The following is a 27,421-nucleotide window of genomic DNA, read 5'->3' on the forward strand; positions in this document are numbered from 1 at the left end:
ACAGTTTATAAAATTTGCTACATAATTGTACAAATTAACGATTGCATAAGCACGTGAAAATACATCATCCTAGATTTTTTAAGGCAACACTCCAAATCATGCAGTTTCATTAAGTAGTCTACCGGGAAATGATCAGAATTTAGTTTTTCCAGTGTATATAAATAGTATAGTAGGAATATGACGACGTCACGGTGAATTTCATTGGTTGAATTTGAACGACTCACGAGGTCAAACCGATTTCAATCCGCCATATAAGGTTAATTTATGTGAATATGACGTCAATGGTCGTGACGTTTCAATATGGGAGTTCCCCAATGTAAACAGTGACTTCCGGGTCACATGATGAGTCATTTTGGAACCAAAGGTAGCAAGTCAATGTTTAGTCTCGATAATTCGGATTAACACTTCTTATACGATAATTATAGAAAATTTGATTGTTGTCAAGTTCGGAGAATTGTCGTCAGTACCAGCAGTCTTCAGTAGTGACAGGAATCGACACACAGCAGGTTGGTGAAGTACAGACATTTCTGGGTATAAACAGTACGTACATACACATGTTGTGTCTCTATAGAAGACCGACTCCATGTTGTACTTATCTCGACCTCTTGGTCATATTCACACGTGAATTTGACACGTGTGCTTGACCAATATAATACTGAAACAGTCGCACAATACAGTGATAAGACACTTATCGTCATTGTTGTGTATTCTTTAAATAATCTACAGTTAAACATAGTTATCATTGAAATATTTAACTTCTTCATTATGCAATGAACTATAAATATCTTACATAGTACTGTTGTATGTTATAGTTGAAATTTGGTAACTTCAGTATTGATTTGAAGAAATATTAGTTAATTATTGAAAAAGAAAAAAATTAAAATGAAATAAAAATATATCACTCATTTCTTTTATTTTTGTTGTACTGTATAAATCATCTGACAAAATAGGCCAGTTGTCAAAAGAATCTTCCATTTAAAATGTATTATGTGAGAATGTCGTGACCCTATTTCTCATCTTTTTATTATGGTAGTGGAACGACACATTTTGTTTTAAGGGAGAGGGTGTGATATGGGTAATTGCAGAGATTAATGAATGTGAAACTATATATTTGAAGAAAATCGATATAATGAAAATCCTGGATTTACATACTGGTTGATCGGGTCCAGCTTCACTATCTAATACGGTGACATTTTTTCAGCATGACATATATGATGTAACATTATACAGTGTGGTGATATATCGTGTGGTCACATTACACAGTGCTTCCTGGTGATACTATACATATCGTGTATTACGGGTTGTGTATCTGTGAGGTACAGTTACGCCATCATCCGATAAGGTCACGTGCGAAATCGATTTTCACCTGACTGACAATGTGTGGGAGGTGAGAGAAATGTCCGTATCACACGTCGGAACAAGTCGGCACTGTCACATACCAGTATTCGAGATAATAATTGATCTTCTTGTGTACGGATGCAGACGCATTCTTCATGTTCATAATATGATTTTAGTTGTGTAAATATAATTGTATGTTCATCCGCACTTTTAACAAAGATAATTATGCCTACATATACACAATTTTATCAATAACTGTTGACCGAATATACGATATAGACTGTTAGTCCGCACCGAAATGACGAAATTTTTGAGGTATGAGGTTTAACACAAGGATTTCCGTGCTGGTGTAATACCTTTGTCTATTTATAAGGTCATATTTCTAAACTTTCCGGATTCGTAGGGACATTTTTTGTGTATTTTTTTCACTCTTTGACCTGTGTCTTTGAAATGGAGCCCAGGGGGTCGACTCGCTAAGTCATTATCTCAGTACGCGTTTCCGGTTGGAATTGTTAAGTTAGGACTTTAACGACATTCCTGACGATAGAGAGATTCACAGAGGGCTTTCGAGTGTGAAGTGTTTGTTTATCGTTTACAGTACAACTTTACCTTCAGAAATAACGGCAAACAATAAGGTCTGTAACGTTCGCTCGTAAATTCATACTCTTGACTCTAACGATGCTTTAATGGGCATTGGAAAAGCGTATATTTGACCCTGCATTTTCAGTCTTTTTGTGAACTTCATATCGAAACGTTTCTATCAGGACACAGGGACTTGGCAATTGGCAAGTCTGTGTATCCCGGGGATAGAAAAGAAAAATATGACGGAGATAATTTTCTATAGGGAAATAAAAATGGAAAGATATTATCATGATAATACCGTCTTACCTATCATTTTTATTAGATTATTTGATATCCTAAACTGTTTCTTTTCCTATCCTGAACGTCTTGTCAGGAGACGATGGAACCCCGCGTCATCGGCCTGATCGTAATCAACATTTAAGTTTGAGCCCTGGGGCATGAATTGCTCCGTTGGGGAGTTCCTCTGTAATAAGTGTAACCTATGTCACATCCCTGGGGGGTCGGGGTAAGCAAATCAGAGGATATCGGGGAGCGGAATAGGAGTTAAAATCACACGGAAATTCCGTGATATATAATTCCTGCTGTTTATTTTTATACATTGTAATATTTCCTTGTTCGGGGTTTATTATTGCATGTGAGTAATATCCTTTAAATGAGCACTTCCTTGTAAAGTGTTGAATATCACGTCCTAACATTTCTGTTTCCTCCGCAGAGCGAAAACGACCTCAAAACTAAACAAGTTTTTTCCTGTGGCTGACTACATATAATGGAAGGTAACGACTGTGTTTGTCATTTTTGACATTTTCAATGGTCAACGGTGGTCAGTTGTTTATGTCCATTTCCTTAATGTGAAAAAATATCTGAATATTTAAATTAGAAATTTGATACTTATTGAAATTATTTAAAATTATTCAAAACTAATTTTTGAATTGTTCTATTCATAGACAACCGTTTGATAAGCATCGATTGACATTTCTGTAACCCCTATGTGTTAATTGTTCGAGTAGGAATCGTGAAAATTACGTTTCTTTTACAAATGTCCATATTTTTTGTAATATCGACTGTGTGTTCACTTATCATACTGGGTAATGAGAGTGTAGATGTTCCCAGTTTGAAGATAAAAAATAAAATAAAAAATATATATCATCTAAAAAAGCGCGAAGGGGGGGGGTGGCTCTGTCATTTAATAGTAAGAGTTCCTTAACGCATCTGCTATAGCAACGACCGTTATTTTACTTATCTGCGCGAATGTAATGATAAAGTTAAAAACAGCCTGATTTTCCTCGCACCAAACTGAAGTTGTATATAAGGGATTATAGCAAACTCAATCCTATATACTTGAGTATAGTATTGGATGTGCGTTGTTAGGTGCTAATTACATATCACAAAGTTTTTATTCATCTCAAATATCTGTGGAAAAAAAAACCCAAACAGATGCACATTCGATTTTTGTAACGTGCGAAATTCCATGTAAAATTTCTGAAATGTTTGCATTCTTGATCCACTCACTGCGCTTGGGATAAGTATTTATCACACAAAGAGAAACGATGCGTCTGCTAGCCTGTTTGGTTTCCCTGTGGATGGCCCCTCGTATGTGTCGAAGTAGATATGTTGATAAGACAAACATCTAACAGAGGACCCCTGTAACTTTAGCCCCAAACGTCTGGTTCCAGATCCTTACTACTCCACTTTTTCATTAGAATTTCAAGAATGTCCCAAATCTGTGACTCGTCGAGTCGGTAAACGCGGAAGATTTTATGAGATGGTGATGTTTGGATATTTTTTATTTTAGATGTGAGACACTGTTCAGCATCCCCTGCCTTGTCCGATGTGTCTTCTCGTAACTCCTCGGACTCCAGTGAACCCTTGACCAAGCGACTGTGCCTTTCGGCGCCCGTATCAAAGGGTAGGTGTTTTACTGGCAGACGACATGGGAGTCTGGGTGTTAGTGGGTACAGCCCGCGTCTTTGTGAGATAATATTACCGCACCACTAGCGTATGTCACGGAACGCAAGCCTCTCGGGCTTTCGAGATTATAATATAAATACTATGCACTTACGTATTGTTGATAGCGTATGTGGGTGAATGATCGATTTCATTGCTGGATTTATTGAAGTATGATTCGGTAAGTACTTTTAAAATTACAGATGTACATTTATATGTATATATATAAATAAATATGTAAACATACAATTCAAGCTAGGTTTGTGTATATACGTGGAAAATCTAAAATTGAATCTTATGTTGAAATTTCTTTCTATACTGTAGCTATCTTGTAACAAAACTGTACCACAAATTTTCTTTTGTTTTGAAATTTAATTACCATAGTTCTGAAATTAAAGAAGATGACACTATATAAAGCCATGACAAACTGTAATGATCAGGCAACACGCGTTCTAGTTTTGGTGAAACGCGTGACGCCATATGCTAGCAACAAACAAATTTATGTGTTGCCCAAGTTCCCTCTTTAAGTCATTACCTACCATGTATTAATTAGGATATTTGGCAATATTCTTTTTTGAGGAAGATATCTTAATAAAATGGCTGTCACAGGCTAGTACTGCTCATATGTAGACATACTATGTAGACCACACAGCGATACCGAAATGAGACATCGACGGCGCGCTAATCATCACCACATTTCTGTCCAAAGATGGCTACACAAAGAGTGTATACGTCAACAAAAAAGTTAGAATGATACTTGTTTGGGGCGATGTTAGAAACATTTCTTGTTGCATTCAGTTATCATTAACTTTTTTGAATGATATCAGATATTTCATAGTATCAACTGTTCTGGAGTTTTGTTCTTGTGGTAGCGACCCTTGTGTCATGTAATGCTGTTATGGCTTTAGCTTTGTGTTCGGGACAGCAGCTACACAGGCACAGTTGTTCATCTTCACAGAAACTACAAAGAGAGTAACTCTCAATTTCGAAACGGCTCTTCATAAAGGTGACAGTTTTAGGGTCTGGGACGTCCCATGATTAAAATATTAGGGAGTTAGACCCATTGTTCGGATCGTCCTATCTTAAAGGTGTCAGTTTTAGGGCCTGGGACGTCCCATGATTAAAGTATTAGGGAGTTAGTCCTAGTGTTCGGAACATCTTATCATAAAGGTGTCAGTTTTAGGGCCTGGGACGTCCCATGATTAAAATATTCGGGAGTTAGCCGTAGTGTTCGGATCGTCTTATCTTAACGGTGACAGTTTTAGTGTCTGGGACGTCCCATGATTAAAATATTCGGGAGTTAGACCTATTGTTCGGATCGTCCTATCTTAAAGGTGTCAGTTTTAGGGCCTGGGACGTCCCATGATTAAAATATTCGGGAGTTAGACCTAGTGTTCGGAATCTTATCATAAAAGTGACAGTTTTAGTGTCTGGGACGTCCCATGATTAAAATATTCGGGAGTTAGACCTAGTGTTCGGATCGTCTTATCATAACGGTGACAGTTTTAGTGTCTGGGACGTCCCATGATTAAAATATTCGGGAGTTAGACCTAGTGTTCGGATCGTCTTATCATAACGGTGACAGTTTTAGTGTCTGGGACCTATTGTTCGGATCGTCTTATCTTAACGGTGACAGTTTTAGTGTCTGGGACGTCCCATCAATCATGCAGAAATTATTAGGATGTCGGTTTTAGTGACTCGGATGCCTCATTATAAGAGATGTAATAATTATTTACAGTTCTGGACGTCTCATTATTTATATTGAACCTGCTAAGGTTTTTTTTAGCTATAGTGCCCGGGACATCCCTGAAAGTGGTGACGTCATCTTTCGTGCCTCGGGTGTCCCATCAACTATAAATATATTGTTACTAGTTACCAGCGATCGTTTATTATCACATTTTCTTTGCTATGTCTGACAGCCATGTTTGTTTGTTTTTGTAGCCATGGACTCTAACATAACATTGTGGCAGTTTCTGTTGGAGCTTCTTGTCAGTAATCAACACAATCACATCATCCGCTGGACAAACAATGATGGCGAGTTCAAGCTGCTTAACGCAGAGGAGGTGGCCCGTTTGTGGGGTCTCCGAAAAAATAAACATAGCATGAACTACGACAAGCTCAGCCGAGCTCTCCGCTACTACTATGACAAAAACATTATCAAAAAGGTCATGGGACAAAAATTTGTCTACAAATTTGTGTCTTTCCCAGAAATTGTTAAAACAGAAAACAAAATACCATTCAAGGTCAAAATGGAAACATTGGCTCAGGAGTATGGACAAAGAGTACTGCCACACTTTGCTTCTTACAACTCAGTCGACTTAAAATCGTCAGCAAATATGGCGACTTCTACTACAAAAGCGACATGTATTAGTCGTTTACAAACAGAAGTGACATCAGCAGACAGCACCACTCCAAGTCCAGTGACGGTAGTGGCAACGTCTGTAAAAGAGGAAAAGGACACGGAATCCTACAGTTCTGTTAAAAGCAGTTTCACGCCATCTTTGAAATCACGTGACCCCTCTCCCTCATCATCATCCCATTCAGCATCATCGACATCCTTTTCGTCATCCACCAGTACATCCGGTGTGGTATCCAAACCCAAGCCAAACCCCCTTACTCTAAGCATCACAGATGGATCATCTACATCTCTTACTAGTGCTATTACAGGACTTCCTATCCCCAGCCCCAAAATCGGACAGACAAGCTACCCCACGCCTATAGTACTTGCCAGTCCCGTGGGGATGGGACCCCGCACCCCATTCCTACATTTCTGGAGCTCACTAAGTCCTATTGCGACAATGAGTCCGCGAATTGGTGCCAACTCTGCGTTCCAGTTTCCATCCTTTGCCAATAGTCACATGACTCTGTCTCCAATGGCAATCCCGTCGAACTTTTCCAATGTAGAATCTCTAGCCACACCGGCTTGTGTGTTATGACCATTACAGAAAAATGATCGCTAGTGGAACTAAGATCTGGTGCTAGGCTAAAACGGAAACACGTAAACTTGAGGACGTGAATTCATTAACAAGGGTGTTCGGAACCCGTTACCGATGACTCAAATGCCCATTAGGAAGGGGTTAGAGCCCAAATAAGGAGAAGTCGTATACCCCACAAAAAGGGATCAAAGACCCATTATGATGGGCCATGGACTCCTGAAAAATGGCGAGGACCCGTGAAAAAGTGACCAGAAATCCGTCAAAGAGAGGCCAGGAAGGAATCCCCGAATTGGTTTATAAGACCTCGAGAAGGGGAACAAGGACATATTAGCAAGTGTCTGACATTCATTAACAAGGATGTTCGTCTATTTGATATCAGGTTTCTCGTTTCACTTCCTACTTAAAACGATATGATGTGATGTGAAATGAGGGATACGATTTTAATTAGATTGCAAAAATGGGGATCCACAACATTATAGTTTGACCCTTGCAGCTATTATTTCCCTTCAGTTACCTCTATGAATATATTCTCATCCATATTTTGAACAAGTTATCTGTTGCTTGAAGTCGATGGTTCCAACTTAATTTCTAAATAGAAATCCGTGTTATTATAAAGGACGCGCGTCACTACTTGTGTATGATGCAACCAAGTCCTTAACTTTTGTTTGACTTCTAGAATATCATTCTACAAGGAGACGATTTAAATGTCATATTAGTTTGATATGTGTCCCGTAATATGAACAGGGTTCTGTATAATAATCTGACCCGGACACTTGAGATTCCGGATACTTGCGGTATCGTTTTATTATATGTTAAAAAGTTCTCGTAATTTAAATGATTACCAGACATGCATTTGTAATAAGGGAACAAGTGTTTTGTTGATATTTGATATGTGATACCGGTTAATATTGTTTTGTTTATTTCTCATGCTGTTGAGAATGATTGTCCTTCAAGTTGGGAGGGAGATGTAATGTCAGTTAGACTATAGAGTTTTATTGAATATGTCTTTTTTTAAGATTCCATTGTTTTATTTTGATAGTAGAATGGTTTTTCAATAATCTTTTTATGCGTTCGGTTTTCTATAAATTTATTTTCCGTAAAAGAAACTACAAAGCTCTCTCTTTTTTCCATAACAAGAATTTGTGTTTGAACAATTAGTCAATTCTGAGGGGAAAAAAAATCATGCGAACGTTATGATTAGGTTCGAGAGTTTAATTCTCACAATTTCTTCATTACGTTAGATATATTGAATTTGTTTTGTGACTGTATTACCCATGCCCAACAGTCCTCTCCTTTGACGGTCATTAATATATACAAATACTTTTTTGTCGTAAAATATTCAGGGGGAACAGATTTTGACCATCTCAGAATGTTTTGTCTATGTTTGTTTTCGTCACAGGGGATTGGTACGAACATTTCGGCTTTAACGTGCATTACAGTAAAATGTACACGTACTGCCTTTTTATGAATATATTAGTTGACGAGTCTGATTGTATAGAACTCGTGCCAAGCCCCTGTGTTTATTTTGTAGTTTTTATCCTTTGATAGTGCTTTGAATGTGATTTTTTTTTATCTTTTTAATTTATAATGCCAAGTTATGTCGCTTTTATATATACGTGACATGAAAAAGACTAAGAAGCTCTGACGAGTGTCACCAAGTGGTGCGAAAATCTGTCAAAATAGTATATTTTATATTTCATGTCATTTTTATGCATTTTAATATTATTATTAAATAACACAAAATGAACTGAATTGATTTCATGTTATTTTTATAAAAAAAATTCTGATTTTGTTTTTTCTCCAGTTAATCTGCTTTGGTACAAGCAAAAATCAAACTCTGATAGCGAGAAGTCAAAATTACACAATACTAAAGAGCAACGTTTAAGTATTTATGAACAAAATGTTGTAAGCATAAATGATATCAATATTTCATCAAGAGATGACATTACAAATTTGAATCAATGTCAATAATATATTGGTATCTTAAATCTGACTAGTTTGAACACATTAGCGGATAATACATTAACTCAACTCACGCAATTGACAAAACTTGTTTGATTCCTAAGAAACTAGAAAACTACAGCTTGTGTTCCTATCACATAACCCCCACTTCCACCCCTCTCGTTCATCCCCTCGAATCAACCTAACAATCTTTTTTTTTAAATATCATTTTTCAATCATACACCTTGTTTTCTATATGATAGAATCGCGACAACAGGGATTTGTCTCTAATCCCCCAACCCAAGACGGAAATGTTCTATGTAATCGCGTAATGTGAAGTTTATGAAACTGAAACATCGATGCTTTTTCAAGATACGTTTATGTTTGTTTCTTAAAGATATACTACTTAGCTAGTCCCAAGTGTCAACAATTAGCTTAACTCGAATTGTGCGCATCATTTATTCGATGTGTTACGGTTATTATCACGAAAAAGAAAAACCGAAGAAAGATTCTCAGAACCCTTCGAACGAACTTGTCATCTGCCCGTTACATTATCGTTAGTCAGAAGGTTTCTGACTATCTATCGACGATTTCATTTTTGTCATGATCGCTGTTGAAAGTCAGAATTTCTCTGTATAAATTTAGGCTAAATTCCAGCGATCCCAGCAGAGGTCGAGATGCAGGCAATGTTTTAAATAGTTTACAGCAGCGCGATAGTTAAAAATCATAAATCGATCAAGATCAAACATTTTTCTTCTAACTTGTATATGTGTCGAAACATTTAAATATTATTAACTAATGATTTCAATTCATTTCTACCAAAAACTTCACTTTCTAATAGATTTATAGTGGCCGCTACTATTCGGAATCTCTCTAGACTTGTTCTTGTAATCTACCATTGCGGCCAATCTCGATAGACTTAAATTTTTCGTAGGTTTACTGTTGTAACATGAGACATTTGTGAGTTACTTTGCCTGCAGTTTGCACGTGCTGCTGCAACCAATACAATTGATAGTCTTCTTTTCGTGTTCTATTATCCATCAACGTAAAAAAATATCATGATGACGAACACATTCCACTGAACATAATTTCCATTTTTAACTGTCATATTTGATATTACATATTTAGTGTAAATACCTGACAAGTACCCCAATATCTCACTTCTAGAAACAGTCCACTACTTTAAAAAGAAAAAATAGATTCTGCGGTAAAAAAACAAAACATAGCGATTCCTTCAGTCATAACAGACCAAGAAAATCCAACATGGACGATGAAGGTCTTTGTTCAGGAAAAACCAAAACGCATACCGCCCATTGGTTATTTCATTGTTTTTTTCGTGCGAGTTTTCCTCCAACATCCTACAACATTTGTTTCCTTGTATCATAGCAAATGCTCTACAGTGCTTATGCTATTTTCTTATTAAAGATAAAATTTGATTTCCATACATATGTAACAGAGGTCATTATCAATTTCAATGCCTCCGCTAGGAATCGAACCCGGGACCCCTGTCTTACTAGTCTGACGCTCAATCGATCTTATCCTTCTTAATAACTCATCAAAATCATGTATTCTGTCATAAAGATACCTCGTTTGGCTCTTGAGTTTCTCACAACGAGAAACGTCCAAAACTTGTGGCGCAATGAATCATTTTTCGCTACATGTTCCAATGATCCATTTTCAGTTGTTAAACGTAGCAATAATTTGAGTCGGCGCCCAAACATAGTAACGGACTCGTTTGGTTTTTGAGAGTTAAAAAATTCCTGCATGATCATACCAAACCAAAGTTTCTTGTTTTTTTTAAAATATCAGCAGGGGTAGTTCTGTCTTCCAAAGAAAACAAACTCGCAATGATCGTCGAATTGTCTGTAATAGCTTACTTGGAGACACCTCCGGATCACTGATTAAGAACCGGACACTCTGTATATGAGAGACATCCTTCTTCAATACATCACCAAAGGACTGAGGGTCGGGTGTAAGTTGCCACAGTCGCATATGCTCATCAGGTCTTTATATATATTTCAATGCCTCCGCTAGGAATCGAACCCGGGACCCTTGGCTTACTGTTCTGACGCTCAACCGATCTAGCTAAAGAGAATTTCTCTCTAGTCATTCTGTATTTTACGACAATTATTCTACCAGGGTTACATATACAAATTCGAACACTATTCAAATAAACGTACATAACGAAGGGGTCGGTTAATAGTAAGCATGAATTTGATATATCAATGAATAAAGGACAGAACGAAAGTGTGTCGTTTGTAGGGTTGATAGCTCCGCGAACAGTCAATGTCATTTTGAAATGAGGGTCCCCTTGTAGTAGCTGGTTGATACCTCATAGTACAACACACGGGAGGTCCGTCACGTGCCATCCACGGCAATTAGTTTAAAGTGTTTCGCCTAAGGATACAACCACAACCCAGAACCGCCTAATTCATACCAATCGCCACTAGTAGGGAGTGTAGCGCGGCCCCACCTGGACGAAGGTAAGAAAGTGTCTATAAGCATATGTACCAGCGACGGATTCTGAATATCTGCCCACGAATATATTTTTACTCGGCCTGATAGCTCGAGTTCCTTGTTTAAGGTACTATATGAGCCAAATGATTTTAATCGGCATTCACGTCATGTTTAACATAATTTACAACAGCGCGATAATAAAACATCACACATCCACTGAAAGATAAACCATTTTTCTTCTAACTTGCATATTTTTAAAGCAATCAAATGCTGTAAACTATATATTTCCATTCATATTGAAACCACGGACTTAGAATAGGCTAAGACCGCGTTGAATTGAGGTATTTCCACATATTTTGCTTAACAACTTGACTTTCAAGTATATTTGATAATCGCTGCCACTACGGAATCCCTCTCGACTTGTCGTTGTAAAATCCACATTGTATTAAAACATGCTATTAACTTGTTTGTCGTTTTGTGCCTGTAACCATTGCCGCCAATCTCGCCGAAAGTTTACTTTTTGGTAGATACCTAAATCAAAGGTGAGGGGTGTGCATTAAAGTGTCACCAACGAAAATATTATTTGATTGATATTGTATCTAATGTTTGATTTTCATTAGGACTAAATAAGAGATCTTAAAGCTAATTTTAAAAATTAAACAATGATAAATTTAGATATAATCGATTGTAGCATTTTCATGATATGATTAATATCAGAATTGCTTGACGATATCGGATGAGTTGGTGACACTATTGGCATCAATATAAGAATTCATTCATGGAGTTCAGTTTTCATTAAGTCTCTTCCAAGCTCTTCAAGTATCGATTCTGCAGCGCTTATATTTTTTCTTGTTCCCAAGAATATCTTTACCCTTACTAGACTGTACAAAGGACACACAAGTAAATAGCACAATTTGATATAGATTTAAACAAGATGTGTTTGTGAAACACTATGCCCCCTGTTGCAACAAAATTCAGAAGTAGGACATTAAAACTGTACTTTGTAAGGCATGTGCTAATCGCATTCACCTTTTCTGAAACGCTTATGTCTTCATTTTGGCATTTATTTTTTTTTACTTTCAAAAATAGTTATATAAAGGTCACGTGTTAAAAATTGTTGGTATCACCAGAAGGGTCTTGTCACAAGGAACACACATGCCAAATATGAAAGTTATATCTGTTCTGATGCAATAGAACGGCCAATGGTTTTTTTAAATGTAGATCAAAGATCACAGTCAAGGTCACATAGTCAAAACGTTTGGTACCATCGGAAGAATCACAAGACTCCAAATGGCAAATATGAAAGCCCTACCTCTTACGGTGCAATAGTTTTATGGGCAATGTTATATTTTTTAAAATGTAGGTCAAAGCTTACAGTCAAGGCCATGTGGTCAAAATGTCCGTTACCACCGGAAAGGTCTTGTCACAAGGATATCAAATATGAAATCTCTACCTCTCACGGTGCAGTAGTTATGGAAAAGGTTAAAGTTGAAAACAGACAACACAAATTAACCTGCATGATACAGCTATTTCGTCCCTCTTGGACTCGGCGTCAGTGATGCGAGTTTTAAAACTGAGGCAACTGAGGAAAACCTAAAGTGATCGAAAGAAATGTTAAAATCTAAATGGAAAGGTACACTAACCCCATAATTCAATAAATATCGTTAATTTCATATAACGTATTATAGTTACATGATATCCAAAACCTGAAATTTTATCTCTTTTCCGTTTTCGGTTATTTTTGTCATAATTAGTATTACGCATCATCGTCACCAGAACGCTTCAATACTATACTCCTCGAGAAGACGCTTGACAGCAAAACACAAATCGTCTGCAGGCGCAGTGCAAAGGCGTCGTTCTCTTTATTATCAAAGTGTCTTGCTGACCGGAACGCACAAGATGTTTAAGGCATTATATGACTACAATTCAAGCAATCCAAAGTATCTGAGTTTCAAAGCAGGAGACCGATTTACTATCATAAATTCAAGTCATGTTGACTGGTTCATCGCTCAAAACGGATTTGGAGAAGTTGGTTACATTCCAAGAAATTACATTACACACGAAGATGTGAGTATGGGGACTACGTAATGTGTCATGATGATAATGCATGCTTAAAACTGAAATAATGAAATATAGAAGGAAAAAAATGAAATCGTCATTGTATGAAATTTCAGAAAGTTGTCAAAGTGTTAGGACGCTCAAAAATCAATAAAGTCTTTGTCTAGTTCTGAATAATTAATATGTTGAGCATGCAATGATTCATCCTGCGGCGGCTCTCGATAGCGGACTGCTACATCTATCTGAACTTCGCGCATTGACATTTCATTATATCAAGTTGATTGGTGACATGTAAATATCAATGTTGCACTGATGCACTCCGAAGTGTCAGTTGTCACATGTCAGATATGTGCTGTTCGTTGTGTATTTGTCAACGCATTTACATTGTGTATCTGCCGAAAAAGCTCAGAATTTCTTTCGGACTTCTAGATTTCTAGACTGATATTCTATTCTCATGAAATGAAGATTGCAATCAGCTTCAGCCAGCTGTCAAAGCAGAAAACAAAAGGGTAAGAGCAGAAGGTTCAAATGTTAGTCATATCTTCAACAGTTGATAGCACATGTGTTTTTAAGATGGGTTTTTTGGTTTTAAAGCTAGATTTTATTATTGATTTATTATGAGTAACTTACAGCAGTAAAGTTATCACTTCAGCATAGTGTATTTAAGGTCATCATTGATCTCATTTGAAAATATTCTATTTCCTTTCACAATGTAAAGAAGGAAATTTTTTATGCCCTTAATGATGGTGTTGTTAACCTTTTTATCATGAACATGTTCTCTGTGACATTGATTACTTGGACAGAAAAAGAAGTAGTTATCATCGGTAAAGTAGAAGATGTTGATCCCTCTGGAATACTTGGTCTTATAATATCATGGTACTTTTTCATGGGTCTCAATGTATATTTTCATTCTGTCATTAGTTTCATGGAATTTGAGTTTGAATTAAGATTCTGTTGACATGTTTGTATTTTCTTCTTAAAAATATTGATCAAAGCTGGAATAAATGAAGGTATCATACATGTTTTTCTTTTGCACAATGTACTTTTTCAAATGCATAAGTTCCAGAGGAACCTATCAAACTTTAAAAAAGAAAAGTTTGATTAATGACAAATGTGAAAAGATGTTAATCACATATCATTATTACCAAATTCTTCACTTTTCAAGAAAATGCATTGTGCAAATGGAAATGTCTCTTTTTTCACAATGTGTCTTAGTGATGGTGATGCTTTTTATATTAGTACTTAGTATTTATAATTACCAGTATTGTTTATTGTTATCTGTAACATTAATTTCTTAAAAATATTTTTATTTGAGTTCTAAAAACTTGCCTTTAACCTTTAACTTTTCCCATTACTTAGAGAGAGTGGGTTCTCATGATATAGACGAGCCCCAGAGACAAAAAGTCTCAGAGTCCCAAAAAGACAAAATGAAAATAATTATCACAGAATACATGCAAATTTTGATATTAATCTGTTTTCTTCAAAAGATGCACTTAACAGGGTTGAAATTACTTGAATAAGTTTCACATTGAAATTAACACATTTCTTCATTAAAATAGTAGACAAATACCATCATTTTTATTTAGGTATTTCTAAAACGGTATATTTTCAGGTCTGTAAACTGAGGCAAAATCTCAAGTGAAATATTGCAATTTAAATTGCTATTGTCTGTTATCCTATATCCTTCAGCATTCAGCTATGGATATTTGATATTTTCAATTTTCTCTAAATCCTTTGAACCAATATTTAAATAAAATTTTGCATGTACATGTACTTGTTATGGTCTAAGGTGAACTGGTATTGTGCAGCAAAAAGGTCCCCAACCCTAGGGTCTGAGGGGCTGAAACAAAAGAGATGAAATTGACTGAAATTTCAAAATTTTCTTCACAAGATCCAGATATGGCAGAATCAAATATTCTCCATTGATTAAAGTAGCTTAAGTTTCTTTATCCAAAATTATGAACTTACATGATAACCTCAAGATCTCACATTTCGCCTTAGGAAGTGGATACTTTGTAATTTCTTTTAGTTCAGTCCTTTTCATGGGTTGGCGGGTGTATTGTTATTATTTTTTATTTGCGTTACGAGTGCATTTTACAATCAAGTAAAGTTATCTCCCTTTATCAAGAAGATGATTTCTATGACATGTTATGTTGCAACAACAAAACCAGCAGCTTTTATAGAGCTCAGGTGACTGTCAAGTCCCATGTACCTTTTGTTTATTTTCAGGTTGCTTTTTCGGAGGTCTTGGAATCCATAGATAGGGCAATACAAGCTATACACTACCAGACAAGTGCAGACAAGTGTCCAAATTCTGCACAACTCCGACAGAACCTCCAGTAAGTATTCTGATCAGGTGATCTGTTCTTGTCTACCAATACCTCGCTCTATGTGAATTCTTTCATACATTTTAGGTCACCTGAGACAAAGTCTTAGGAGGACCTATTAAAATTCCTTTTGTCATTCGTCTTGCATTGTTCATCGTGAACTTTTAATATTTTTTACTTCTTCCACAAAACTCTTGAACCGATTTCACTGAAATTTTACAAAAACCTTCCATAGCTAAATGCACACCAAAACTGTAAATTATATGGTCGCCAACCACCAGGGGCTGATGGACAGGACCGAAAATGGGTCAAATTGACTGAAATTTCGAAAATTCTTTTCTCAATATGCAAATAATGTAGAATCAAATATTCTTCCTGTGTGGAAGTGGAAGTGTCTTATGGTGCTTTTCAAAAATTGTAAATTTCATGAACCCCTTGGTCTCACATTTCATCTTGGGGAAGGGGTTAAATTTACGATAGTGTATATAAGAAAATCACCTTTTTTAGCATAATTTGTTTATGTTTTTTCAGAACAGTTCAAACTTGGTAAGAATTAACAGTTTGAGCTGACAATTTTATAAAATGCTCATATGGACCTCGACTGACCCCCATGGGCTGTTAGATGAGGCCAAAAATGGGTCACATTGACTGGATGGAATATTTTATATAGGAAAATTAAGTTTTTGAGTTTAATTTCTTTTAATTAAATTTTGGTTGCATTGAACGTTTTGCACAGTTTACATTTTACATTTACATTATGCGTGATATGTAGATAAAGTTATTTTTATATATTTTTTTACAAAATTATTTCTATGACATGTAACAAGAAGCATTTTAATTCAGGTAACCATTAATATCCTTGTGCCTCTTGTCTAGTGTTATAAAGCATCATTAGATCTGATTATTTTTATGCATTGACTTAAACCATTTTGATATAGAGATTTATTCCTATAGTTTTATGATTGACATTGTATAGGTTAATTTAACATTGTGTCATAATCTGTTACCATGACAGGACTAAAAGTCATCATCAAAATATAAAATATATGTATCTGATCTGGTTATGTATTTGTCCTATAGAGTTAGTTTATATTCACGCCACAGCAAGTGCTGGATTTTTGTGGTCATCAGCTAAGGTTAAAGGTTAAAGGTCACCATTAACCACTTTTGAAATAAGAAGCTTATATACCAGATATTTCTTACAAACCTCTCAAGTTATTTACATGTAGTTCATATTCACACAGGGAGTGGTACATGACATAATATAATAAGATTATTGTGGTCATCAGTCAAGGTTAAAAGTGAAAGGTCACCATTGACCACTTTTAAAATAAAAAGCTCATATACCAGATATCTCTCACAAACCTGTCAAGTTATTTACGTGTAGTTCATATTCACACCACAGCATCACGCCAAGCTTGGCACCTGATTATATTTTGGTGGTTATTTGTCAAATTTGAAAGTCAAACATAGTCTTGACCACTTTGAAATAAAAAGCTTGGGAAAAAATAATCTGGTTACCTAGCTATCTAGGGTTTGATTCCCTTAGTGGACATGAAAGGGCATGGATGCTACCTGCCCATCCACTTGGATTTTTCTATGGTAATCCTGTTTCCTCCTACAGTATGAACCCTTTGTGCTTACATGCAAGTCAACAAGTTTGATTAATATCAGCTGATATATTGATTCACAATCATTATAAAACAAAAAATGTTTATACATTATACATATCGTAGCTGTTTTGGTAAAATACCAAATAGGATAACAATGTTTTAAAACATAAAACAATATATTTATGCAACTGTTGTTACTGCTTCGCTTCTTTTCAGAAAGCTAACACAGCACAGGCAATCTGTAGTGGAGGAATATAGCAAGAGGTTACCTCCTGCAAATCAGATTTCAAACAACACAGGGCAAGAGACCAGTGAAATACCTAGTCTGAAGAAGTCCAGTCGGTCATCATCTAAAAAGGGTTTCCAGTCCAACAGTGATGGATCCGATCCTTCCTCTCCTACTTCACATGCTGGTACTTGTTCTGATAATCAAGTATTGTTTGACTTATTTGATTTGAATTGTATAATAATAATTTTACTTTTTAAAATAACTTTTCATTTGTATTGTTGTTCAGTATGAAGTTGAGATACATATATTTATGATTAACTTGAATTTAATGTGCATTTAGAAAGTATACATGCGAATAAATCTTTAGTATTTCTACTAGGTACAGACAAAAGATCCTCTGTGCGCCGGAAGGCTCCCTCCCCACCACGTCTATCTGTCACTGGAAACACACCCACAGGGGCCCAGCCAGGGGAAATCACAACTACAGGGGCCCAGTCAGGGGAAATTACATCTTGTATTCCAGAAGGGTCACAGGAGGGAACCTTGAGTCCTGGTTCAGTAGCAGAGCAGGGCACTAGTGACAATGTAAGCTGTAGTGGGGCTGGCGTGGCGTCAGTCCAGGGTAGTCTAAAAGTGGACACTACTCCTACCTCACCCAGCAGACAGATGCTTTCACCCAGCAAAGTTCAGGGCTCATTTCCAAGCAGTCCAAGTCGTCAGTTTGATTCTCCTTCTGTTATCAATGTTTCTAACCTTCCAATCCCTTCCCATCTCGGAGCGGGTCTAGCAGAGGAAGTGAGGCGTCATACAGGACTAAGTCATGACATGTCATGTCTGGCAGTGGAAGTGGTGTTAATTCATGTTGGTAGTATGATACCTCAAGTGGGATCACTTATGGAAAAAGTTCTCTTCACTTTCAATGAGGTGAGTCTATCTAGGTTTATACCGGTATTGTTAAGTTGATAAATATCGAACATTATTTTTGTTACAGAATATTAAATCGATTTATATCAGGCAAAATGGGAAAAAATTTAACCTGTTTAATGGTAACATTATAGCTTTATCAGCTTTATATTTCATTCTGATGCAGATTGTTAAGAGATAAACTTGTTTAAAAAGTCCTTGTTATGTTCAGTCCTCCACCAGTGATTTGGATGGCGACTATAGGTTTACACATCCATTTATGTTGGTCAGTTCATCTGGTTGTACATCACATTGTGCAAGACAAACCAAATATAATCCAGCATCTACTGTTGTCAAGTTTGAAGTGTTATTATTTGTTTGGATGGTAGGTTTATTTTGTAGTAAAAAAGATGTCACGTGCCCTCAACATTCAGAGCTGTGGACTTTTGTTCACACATTCATAGTGACCAAGATGTATTGCTGAAGACAACTGACAAATTTTATCAGTTCGAATGGCAGTTTGTGGCACATAGAAATACACCTTCATTTTAAAACAATAACTGGACATTGATAGTATGTTGAATTTCCGAATTTTAATGAAGTAATTTAGAAAACTATGTCTCATTTGTCCCAACAGTTAGATTTATCAATTCATGTGTTAAAATATAGACAGGAATTTGCACTTACCATAAAACTGAATATACCTTATATAAAGTGGGGGGGGGGGGTAATGCCTTGCTTGTTAATACTATTGCTCAGTCTTGTATACTTGTATAAAATGTATATGACTGTGAACTCCAAATCACTGATCTAACATGGAATTGTAACATTTAACTTATTTAAAAACTCCAGAACAGCGACATGTCTGATGAAGACTCCGGTCATGATTCCATGCGACTTCAGTATGTGTTTTCCGAGTTAGTCGCCTGTAAAGATGACTCCCAGCAAAGGAGTTGGGCTCTTCACCAGGATCAACAGATTATACAGGGCCACTTGGATGAACTACTATCTGTACTTGTAAGATTGGCTATCGAAAGAGGATATATAATCACCCTTGTCTGTCCATTTTTCTATCCATCCCACTTCCACTTCTATAGGGCAGGATTGCTTTTCAAGTCCATAGATTGAAGGTCAACATCACTGTTGCTATGAATACAAAAAAGGTTTTCATAATTCTCAAGTTCTGTTGGGCCTGTTTATCTCAGAAACAATCCTTTGCTTACTTGTAATTGCTTGAGATTATTAATCAGGTCAAAAGTCAATGTCATTATTAATGTAAATAAAAAATTGGTTTCTCCACAATCCTTCTTTTCGGCCAATTCCACTCAAACTCATCCAATGCTTTCGCATAGAAAGCACTTGCATGTGATTGCTTTTCATGGTTATATTTTGTTGTATTTACCATACTGTTAATGGAAACCTGTGTGCAGTGTTTCCTGTTCTGTCTTCTAACACATATCCAGTTCTCCCAATGAAGTGTTTTATCGTATTTTGTGTTGTATCACAATTCTTCTGTTTAGATAAATAATTTAACACACGACCAGTGAATTGCCAAATCACTGATTGGATAGATTATCCATTTGCAATACCAGGAATATTTTTCAGTGCATTAAGAATTACATAAACCAATGAAAACAAATTTTCTCTCGATTTTACATCTAAAGGTATACAGCAATAATTTTCTTTTCTTTTTTTTAACATGTTGTTGTTCAGTATAAAAAGAAAAAAGGCCACAGTGGTTTTTTTTTTAAAAATTAGTTTAATCACTCTAGTTTTTTAAGGATGCTAGATCATACCCCCACAGAAATACTGAGGTGTATGTTGTACTTTTCTTCACAGGAAAATGCCAAAGCCTCGGTATGTAGGAGAGCTGTTGCCAAAGATTCATATGAAGTTTTACACAACCTGGTGCAATATTTTCAAATGGTGAGATTTATCTCTTGATGTAGGATTTTTTTTTATGATGTTTCAGATTCAGGAACATGTTTAATTATTAATTTTATATTTGTTCATTTTCATTCCTGATTTGTTAGTAAGTAACAAGAATTATGTAAATTTTAGCTTAATCCATATTACGTAAAACCTTCATTAAGATTTTTGATAATGTATTTTCAGGAAACCCGTTTAAGTTTACGACTGAGTTTGCTACAAGTATTTGGAGCCCTTTGTAGTCTGGAAGATGTAATTGTGTCCCAGCTGTTGTATTCTGTTTTACCTTTAGAACTGGTCAGTGACCTCCGTAATAATTTCACTGGTGAGTAAAAATCATTTTCAGCTCCTCAGTCCTGTTTTGTATCCATGAAACATTTTACAGCAAGCAGATATTTCTCCTCTTTGTTTTTACAAAACAAAGAAAATAAAAAATAATCACTTATTTATTACACAAACAAAACTTAACTTTTATAATACATAGAATAAACACATTTGAAATTATAATGTAAAAAGTTTATCAAAAAAATACTAGTGCTGCTATGTTAGCTTTAGAGATTTTTTCCTCGGCTTATGAGATAGAGCATCACACTAGTGAGCTAGTCCTATCTCGGTCCCTAATAGAGGCTTGTTTTTGTAAGGTCTTCAGAAATCTTTCTTTGAGCTTGCTGATTACTTAAGAAAAATTTCAATCTTTCCCCTGGCACATGGCATGTGTCTTTTCTTTTATATAAGGAGTATCTTTCTGTTGGAAACACTTGCTGACTCTTATCAACTTTCCGAGGGAGAAATTTTCTTTCACTTATTAAGTAGTAAATTAAACAAGTAAGCAGTAAATAGTAGTTTGTTTTCAAAATTCAAAACTTATATTATGGTCAAAATATGGAACAATCTTCCAGAGTATATTGTATCGGCACCAACAGTTAACTCTTTCAAAAATAGATTAGATGAACACTGGACAAATCAAGAACTGGTATATAATTATAAAGCTGAAATTCTGTAGTTCCTGGATCTGATGTCTCAAATGACAATAATTATAAACATTATCATTGTATCACTGAGACCGGTATAGAGGATCATAACGATCCGGCACTGGTAATAAACTAAACTAAACTAAACTAACCAGTCAATATCCAAATATTTTCAAGTTTGATAAAATCTTTATAAAATATCATTTCCATCCTTCAAGGTTTATTTTCCGTGAAAATAAGTGAAGTATATCACACACCTATCCCAGTTCTAAATATACTGGTAATTATGATATAGTATTAAGGTGGAATGAATCTACATGTTTTTTTTTATTTTTAGATGTGCGTCGTCTTAACTATGTAGCCCTAGTACTGACTATGGTGTTTTGTACAGGAGAGTCCTTCCCTGTTAGTTTAGAGGGTAAGTTTATGATGAAATTGGTCAGATTTGTTCATGATATAATGTAATACTTGCTGTAAAGATTCATATTTAAGAGTATAAAATATAATGTTTAGATATCAAATAATGAGTTCACGATTAAATCCTTAATTACAAATCAAAACATTACTGTGGAATTATAAGTTTAGCTTTTAGGGTAAGTTCAAAAAGTTTTGAAGCTTTTAGTTCAAGGGCAAATTTGTGGTGAAATCTTAGTTTGATGTAAACAAGTGAGTTTATGATGTCATGCTCAGTTTACAGGTAAGAGTTCACAAATATTTGAAATTTTATTGTTTTAGATATATGTCCATACAGTATATGGTAAATCAGCTAAATTTGTAGTTACACTTGCCCTTTCCTTATTTATAATAAGAAATTACATAAGTAATGAAAATGAGAACACCCCTTATAAAAAAAAGTGTAAAACACTTTCAGCTCTACTTTTTATCGACAAGGCCATTTTTTTCCAGATCATGTAAATGCTGAGTTTATAGACTTTGTGTTTAACTTGCTGGAGGAGCCACCCACACCAGAACATGCAGACCAGACTACAGACTCCCTGGTTAATCTGATGTTGGCTCTGAACCTGCATTACCACAGTCTCTCTACTAACAGTATCATGGCTGTCATACAGGGCAAAGCTTCACTGCAGACCTTCACAGAAAAAATTCTTGTACTTTTTAATCGTAGAGGTAAGTCCATGAGTTTAATGCCATGCAGAACAATATTTATCACTTAAATGTTATAAATGTGAAAAACCTTTAAATACTCCTTGCTTTAGCTGTTTTTAGCAAAGCTCAGGGATGCTGCATAATTTCATTGTAATTCTAGAGAAATCAAATTCAGTTGTCATCGTACATCTATCCAGCTAAAAGCCGATATCTTGTAATAAACCCATCCATATCTTTTGAGTAGAATCACAAACAAATGCTATTTCATTGGCCTACAATAAGTCTATTACCTCTACCCTCAACCCACAATTATTTGTCATGATTTGTATAATTATCCCCCTTGGCTTATTGTAGGGCAAGTACAGTGTTCACCTGTAAGATCCTTTTATTCAATCACAGCCTTAGTGGTTTAGAGTTGGAAATTTGGAAATTTTGTAAATGCTTCCATACCATGTACACTATTGTTAATGTGACCCTATTATAATCCTTACAGATGATCCAGTGAAGATGTTTAATCATCAGGTAACCAGTGTCCACTCTGTGATCAAGTTCATGACCGACGTTTTTAGTAGTACTGCGACTGCAAACCTTTTATATACAAACGATGCTAAAGTACTGGTGGACATCCTCATTCGCCAGCTAACAGATCTACAGCCAGGCGACCAGGTCTGCCATTTTTACAGAACCACTGGCATTGTTTTACATCATATTTGCATAATTTTTTTGATAGTGTTTAAAACAATGGAAGGAAAAATCATTTTCTTTCATTGTTTCTCTTGATATCATATGGATTACTGTTCTGAAAAAATGGAAAATTAAGAGTTCAGTGTTTATATACAAAACAAAATTTTTTGATAACCATTGATTATTGCTCTGTAGACTACAGAAGCATATAAGTGCAACTTTAAAAACTTTTTTATTTCATGTTTTCCACTTTGAAGTGTAAAATTTACAGATTTCGGTGTAAAATTTACAGATTAAAGTATAAAATTTATAGTTTAAAGTTTATTGATTAATGTGTAAAATTTACAGATTAAGGTGTGTAAAACACAAAATAAAAATGTTTTAAAGTTGCACTAATATGCTTCTGTAATTATTAGATTTTTAGGATAAGTGAGCTCTATAACCTCAGTGTATGTAAGTGGTTGCCTGAAGTTTTACGTTTGTCTGCTGCAGGTACGGTCATCTATGTTGACTTTAGTGGAATTGGTGGTGACAAATTCAGAATACAGTGACTATAAACATCGCCAGGGGGAGCTGCTGAAGTGTCTGAATCACATAGAAACAGAGGAGGCAGATACAGATTCAGACAAGGGTGTGGCTAAAAGAGTCATTCAGTTATTAGAAAAGTTGTGATTGATAAAAATGTAAACATCCCCAGGGGAAGCTGCTGAAGTGTCTGAATCACATAGAAACAGAGGAGGCAGATACAGATTCAGACAAGGGTGTGGCTAAATGAGTCATTTGGTTAAAATATGAGTCTAATTGGTTGAACAAGTGGTTTGTCTCATGTGTATGCAAAGGTGCATGCCAGTAACGAAAGTGGAAAATGCCTTCAAGGTGTAGGTTTTGAAATATCATATTATTAGGCTTGTCAGATAGAGCATATCTGATGCAAGGATCTGCAAAGTATATAAATTCTGTAATATCATATGTAACCAGTATATGACAAAAAGATTATTTCCCAAATTACTGAAGAAATAAGAAAAATATATCATCAAAAAACTACTCGGATATTAATGATAATTTCCTTACCATAAAGCATTACATTTCATACTTCATTTTGCAAAATTTTTTTTATTTTATCACAATTTTTCTATCCATGTGCATGCATCTATATTTCTTTTTACTAAGTATATCAGACAGCATTGCATTAAGGCTATGGTCACAATCACCTGTTTTGCTTTGCCTATCATTACATAAGCATCACTTTTGTATTAGATATAAGGAAGTCAATTTTTAGAATTCATCAAGTGGCTGTGTAATAGATTAATTGCAAACTAATGAAAGATTAGACTGAAAGGATGTTGTGTTAATATTTTACACACGCCAAATGAATATCAATGAGAGATTTTTGTACATTTGTTTTGATGTCTGAAGATCTCCTGAAATGGATTATTCACTGTTCAAGCAGGTGGAGTGTATACTGTAACAGCTTGATTCAACAATTTTAAGTGGAATCTGTCAAACTTTACACCAGTAAACATTTCTATAAATAGTCACACATAATTGAATGAAGGGGATGTAATACATCTCAAGTGACAGGGGTTCATTTTTGTGCTGGAGGAAGGCATTATTGAAGTATTGTACATGTATCGTAACTTTTTGTATGAATGAGGTGTCTATCTACAAAAGTGATTGGGTAGGTGTATGACATCTATGGAAGTGATTGGGTAGGTGTATGACATCTATAGAAGTGATTGGGTAGGTGTATGACAAATGTACATGTATTTATACAAGAGAAATGATTAAGAGTGTCCTTTATATGGTTCAGATTTTTTTACAATATTGCACTGTATTTAAATACTGTATATGTTACTTTATATGTACTGGTGGCTGATTTGTAAAGCACATGTGTACTTTGTCAATTTTACATACTTCTGTTTTTAATCTATAAATATATATAAAATGGAATAGACCACACGACTTGTGTAATTACATATTTGTGTGAGGTAATTTTTACTGTGAAAATCAAATTTCTAATAAAATCTCATTAGGTTGCCCATGAAAAGAAAACTGTTTTACATGGTTTATGAAAGGTTGTCCTAAGTGAATAAATACATTGTATATTGTTGATCCTGTATGTTGGTCAGATAGGGTATATTTATATAATTTTAGGTACAAGATTATCCCCTTGGCTTTTTAGGTCACCTGCGACAAAGTCTAAGAGTGATCTGTTGCGGTCCCTTTTGTCTGGCGTCGTGTTTCGTATATCATAAAGTTTAACCATTTCGACTTCCGGAAAACTCCTGATTTCACTGATTTCAATGAAGTTTTACAAAAACCTTTCATGGCTTAAGACACACCAAAATTTTTAGTTATATGGTCCCCGGGGCCAAAAAGGGTCAAATTGATTCAAACATCAAAAAATCTGCTTCTCAAATCACAGGCATGATAGAATCAGGTACTTTTCATGGATAGAAAGGCCTTCAGATGCTTTACAAAACATGTAAATTTCATGACCCCAGGGTCACACATTTCCCACTGGGGATGGAGTAAAGTTGACTATAGTTTATATAGGAAAATCACATTTTTGAACATTTGTTTATTTTCTATTGGGAATAATTCAAACTTGGCTTGAATTATTAGTTTAGGATGACAGTTTGATGAGATGCACATATTGGCCTCGACTGATCTACAGGTACTGTTGGGTAGGTCAAAAAATGGTTCAAATGGACTGAAATTTCAAAAATCTTCTTCTCAATACCCAGATAATATAGAACTAAATACTCTTCATGGATGGAAGTGTCTTACGGTGCTTTATGAATATTGTAAATTTCATGACCCCAGGTTCTCACATTTCCCCTTTTGGAGGAGGTAAAATATACTATATTTTCTTTAAGGATATTACATTATTTTTAGCATAATTTGTTTATTTTCTTTCAGAATTGTTCAAACTTTGTGAGAATTTTTTGTTATAAGTATAAGCTGAGAGTTTGATGAGCTGCACATATTGCCCTTGACTGACCCCCAGGGGCTGATGAGGGGTTAAGAGGGGGCGCCAAAAATGGGTCAAATTGACTGAAATTTTAAAGATGTTCTACTGTTACTTGATGGAAGATTTTTATATAGGAAAATTCAAATCTTGAGTGTTATATCTTTTTATTTCAAATTTGGTTAGAAGCCTTAGCGTTTTTAACAAAATAATTTCTATGACATGTTACAAGAAGCATTGTGACTCAGGAGACTGTTAAGGCTCTTTGGACCACTTGTTTACATTTGAATATTATGTTTGTCCTTAAATTCAAAGGACAATATTATTCAGACTGCAAAGATGTGGGTTCCAGCCATTAGAAAGGTAATTCTAGTTTGTATTTATGAAAAATAATACTCAGAAATAAAATCAACTTTTAGTTACTAAGAGAGACCTCCAAAAAAGAAAGGAATTTATTTAACTAGAAATTGTTAATTTTTTTTTCAGAGCAATATAAATAAAAGAAATTTAAAACACATTGAGTGATATGTTATTTCTCTTTTTTCATTACACTGTGATAGGTTGCAGAATCAAACTTGTCTCTTGTATCATTAGAACATCAATTAATTCATACCATTTAGCCAACACTCACACCATAAAATGATCAGAAAAGGACCTGGTGAGAGAGAGAAAGGGGATCCTACTTTGTATTACACTTACTGGTAGTAAGTCATAGGAGGCTATTCCAATCAGAGGTTTACTGGACAGTTCATAATGCTTCATTATTTACACTAATGATAATATCTTTGTAAATTGGACACATAACTATCATTATTATAGTTTGGGAAATATTTGGATAAATTTTTTTATTCTACTGGAGAGCTTTCACAGATGTACAAATTAAATTACAAATGTATTATTGTCTTCAAACAATTTCTGTTACTATCAAGTCAGGTTTGGCGCATCTGAAAATTAACTTAGGGGTTTAGACGTCCAGAAAAATGTGCCAACTGTTAATGTCACGTTCCATTTATTATCACATTTTCCCCTGACAAATAGAACACATTAAATGGTTTTCACTGTATTTGAAACATTATAAGCATTTTTGAAAGGTGGTTGTCCACTTGGACAGAAGATACGTTTCTCCAGTCCTTCAGGTTTAATGATTCAAAATTGTTCTACACTAGTACAGCTGTTAGCTATCTGCCCAGTGAATCTGTCTACTTGTGATGCCCATGTCTTGTTTTCGAGGCAAGCTGTATATTTTCTTGCTGGTCTTCAATTGTTGCCAGCTTTGCTGTGTTTAGCTCATCAAGTCCACAACGCCAAGTGACCTGTTGGCATACTGTGGCATCCGTAGTCTGATTGTCCATCACCTTACTCTACACATTTCTACTAGTCATGAACCGCTATGCCCATTTTGACCAAATGTTGTCAGAAGCATCTTTTTGG

The 27,421-nt window shown here is 35.3% G+C and overlaps 2 protein-coding genes across 4 annotated transcripts; both read left to right on the forward strand.

Annotated features, from left to right (window-relative positions):
• Positions 1-391: 391 nt before the first annotated feature.
• LOC132558416 (ETS domain-containing protein Elk-3-like) lies at positions 392-8,547 on the forward strand. Of its 3 annotated transcripts, XM_060222976.1 has the most exons (4): positions 416-506; positions 2,633-2,693; positions 3,713-3,826; positions 5,806-8,547. In XM_060222976.1, the coding sequence occupies exons 2-4, from the start codon at positions 2,687-2,689 to the stop codon at positions 6,798-6,800; spliced, it is 1,116 nt and encodes a 371-aa protein (XP_060078959.1). In that variant the 5' UTR covers positions 416-506; positions 2,633-2,686; the 3' UTR covers positions 6,801-8,547. The 3 variants fall into 3 exon arrangements, with proteins under 3 accessions (XP_060078962.1, XP_060078959.1, XP_060078960.1); XM_060222979.1 differs by lacking the exon at positions 2,633-2,693 and having other exon boundaries at positions 392-506; XM_060222977.1 differs by lacking the exons at positions 416-506; positions 2,633-2,693; positions 3,713-3,826 and adding an exon at positions 3,852-4,045.
• A 4,488-nt stretch (positions 8,548-13,035) lies between these two features.
• Positions 13,036-26,507, forward strand: LOC132558415 (NCK-interacting protein with SH3 domain-like). The gene is made up of 11 exons (XM_060222975.1): positions 13,036-13,265; positions 15,486-15,595; positions 17,413-17,609; positions 17,805-18,349; positions 19,181-19,345; positions 20,168-20,254; positions 20,444-20,582; positions 21,566-21,646; positions 22,135-22,356; positions 22,829-23,001; positions 23,512-26,507. Exons 1-11 carry the CDS (start codon positions 13,098-13,100, stop codon positions 23,689-23,691), a joined length of 2,067 nt encoding a protein of 688 aa, XP_060078958.1. The 5' UTR covers positions 13,036-13,097; the 3' UTR covers positions 23,692-26,507.
• The last annotated feature ends 914 nt before the right edge of the window (positions 26,508-27,421 follow it).

The sequence above is a fragment of the Ylistrum balloti genome, unplaced genomic scaffold (assembly GCF_031769215.1).
Source record: "Ylistrum balloti isolate Yb309-2 unplaced genomic scaffold, AGI_CSIRO_Ybal_v1 Utg370790, whole genome shotgun sequence".
Lineage (NCBI taxonomy): Eukaryota > Metazoa > Mollusca > Bivalvia > Pectinida > Pectinidae > Ylistrum > Ylistrum balloti.

Excerpts from the sequence above, each read along its gene's own strand:
- LOC132558416 (XM_060222976.1), top strand. Across the intron at positions 3,827-5,805 it reads TTCGGCGCCCGTATCAAAGG|CCATGGACTCTAACATAACA; the intron begins GTAGGTGTTTTA and ends TTGTTTTTGTAG.
- LOC132558415 (XM_060222975.1), top strand. The coding sequence starts at position 13,098 with ATGTTTAAGGCATTATATGACTACAATTCAAGCAATCCAAAGTATCTG. Across the intron at positions 17,610-17,804 it reads CTCTCCTACTTCACATGCTG|GTACAGACAAAAGATCCTCT; the intron begins GTACTTGTTCTG and ends TATTTCTACTAG. Across the intron at positions 19,346-20,167 it reads ATGAACTACTATCTGTACTT|GAAAATGCCAAAGCCTCGGT; the intron begins GTAAGATTGGCT and ends TTTTCTTCACAG.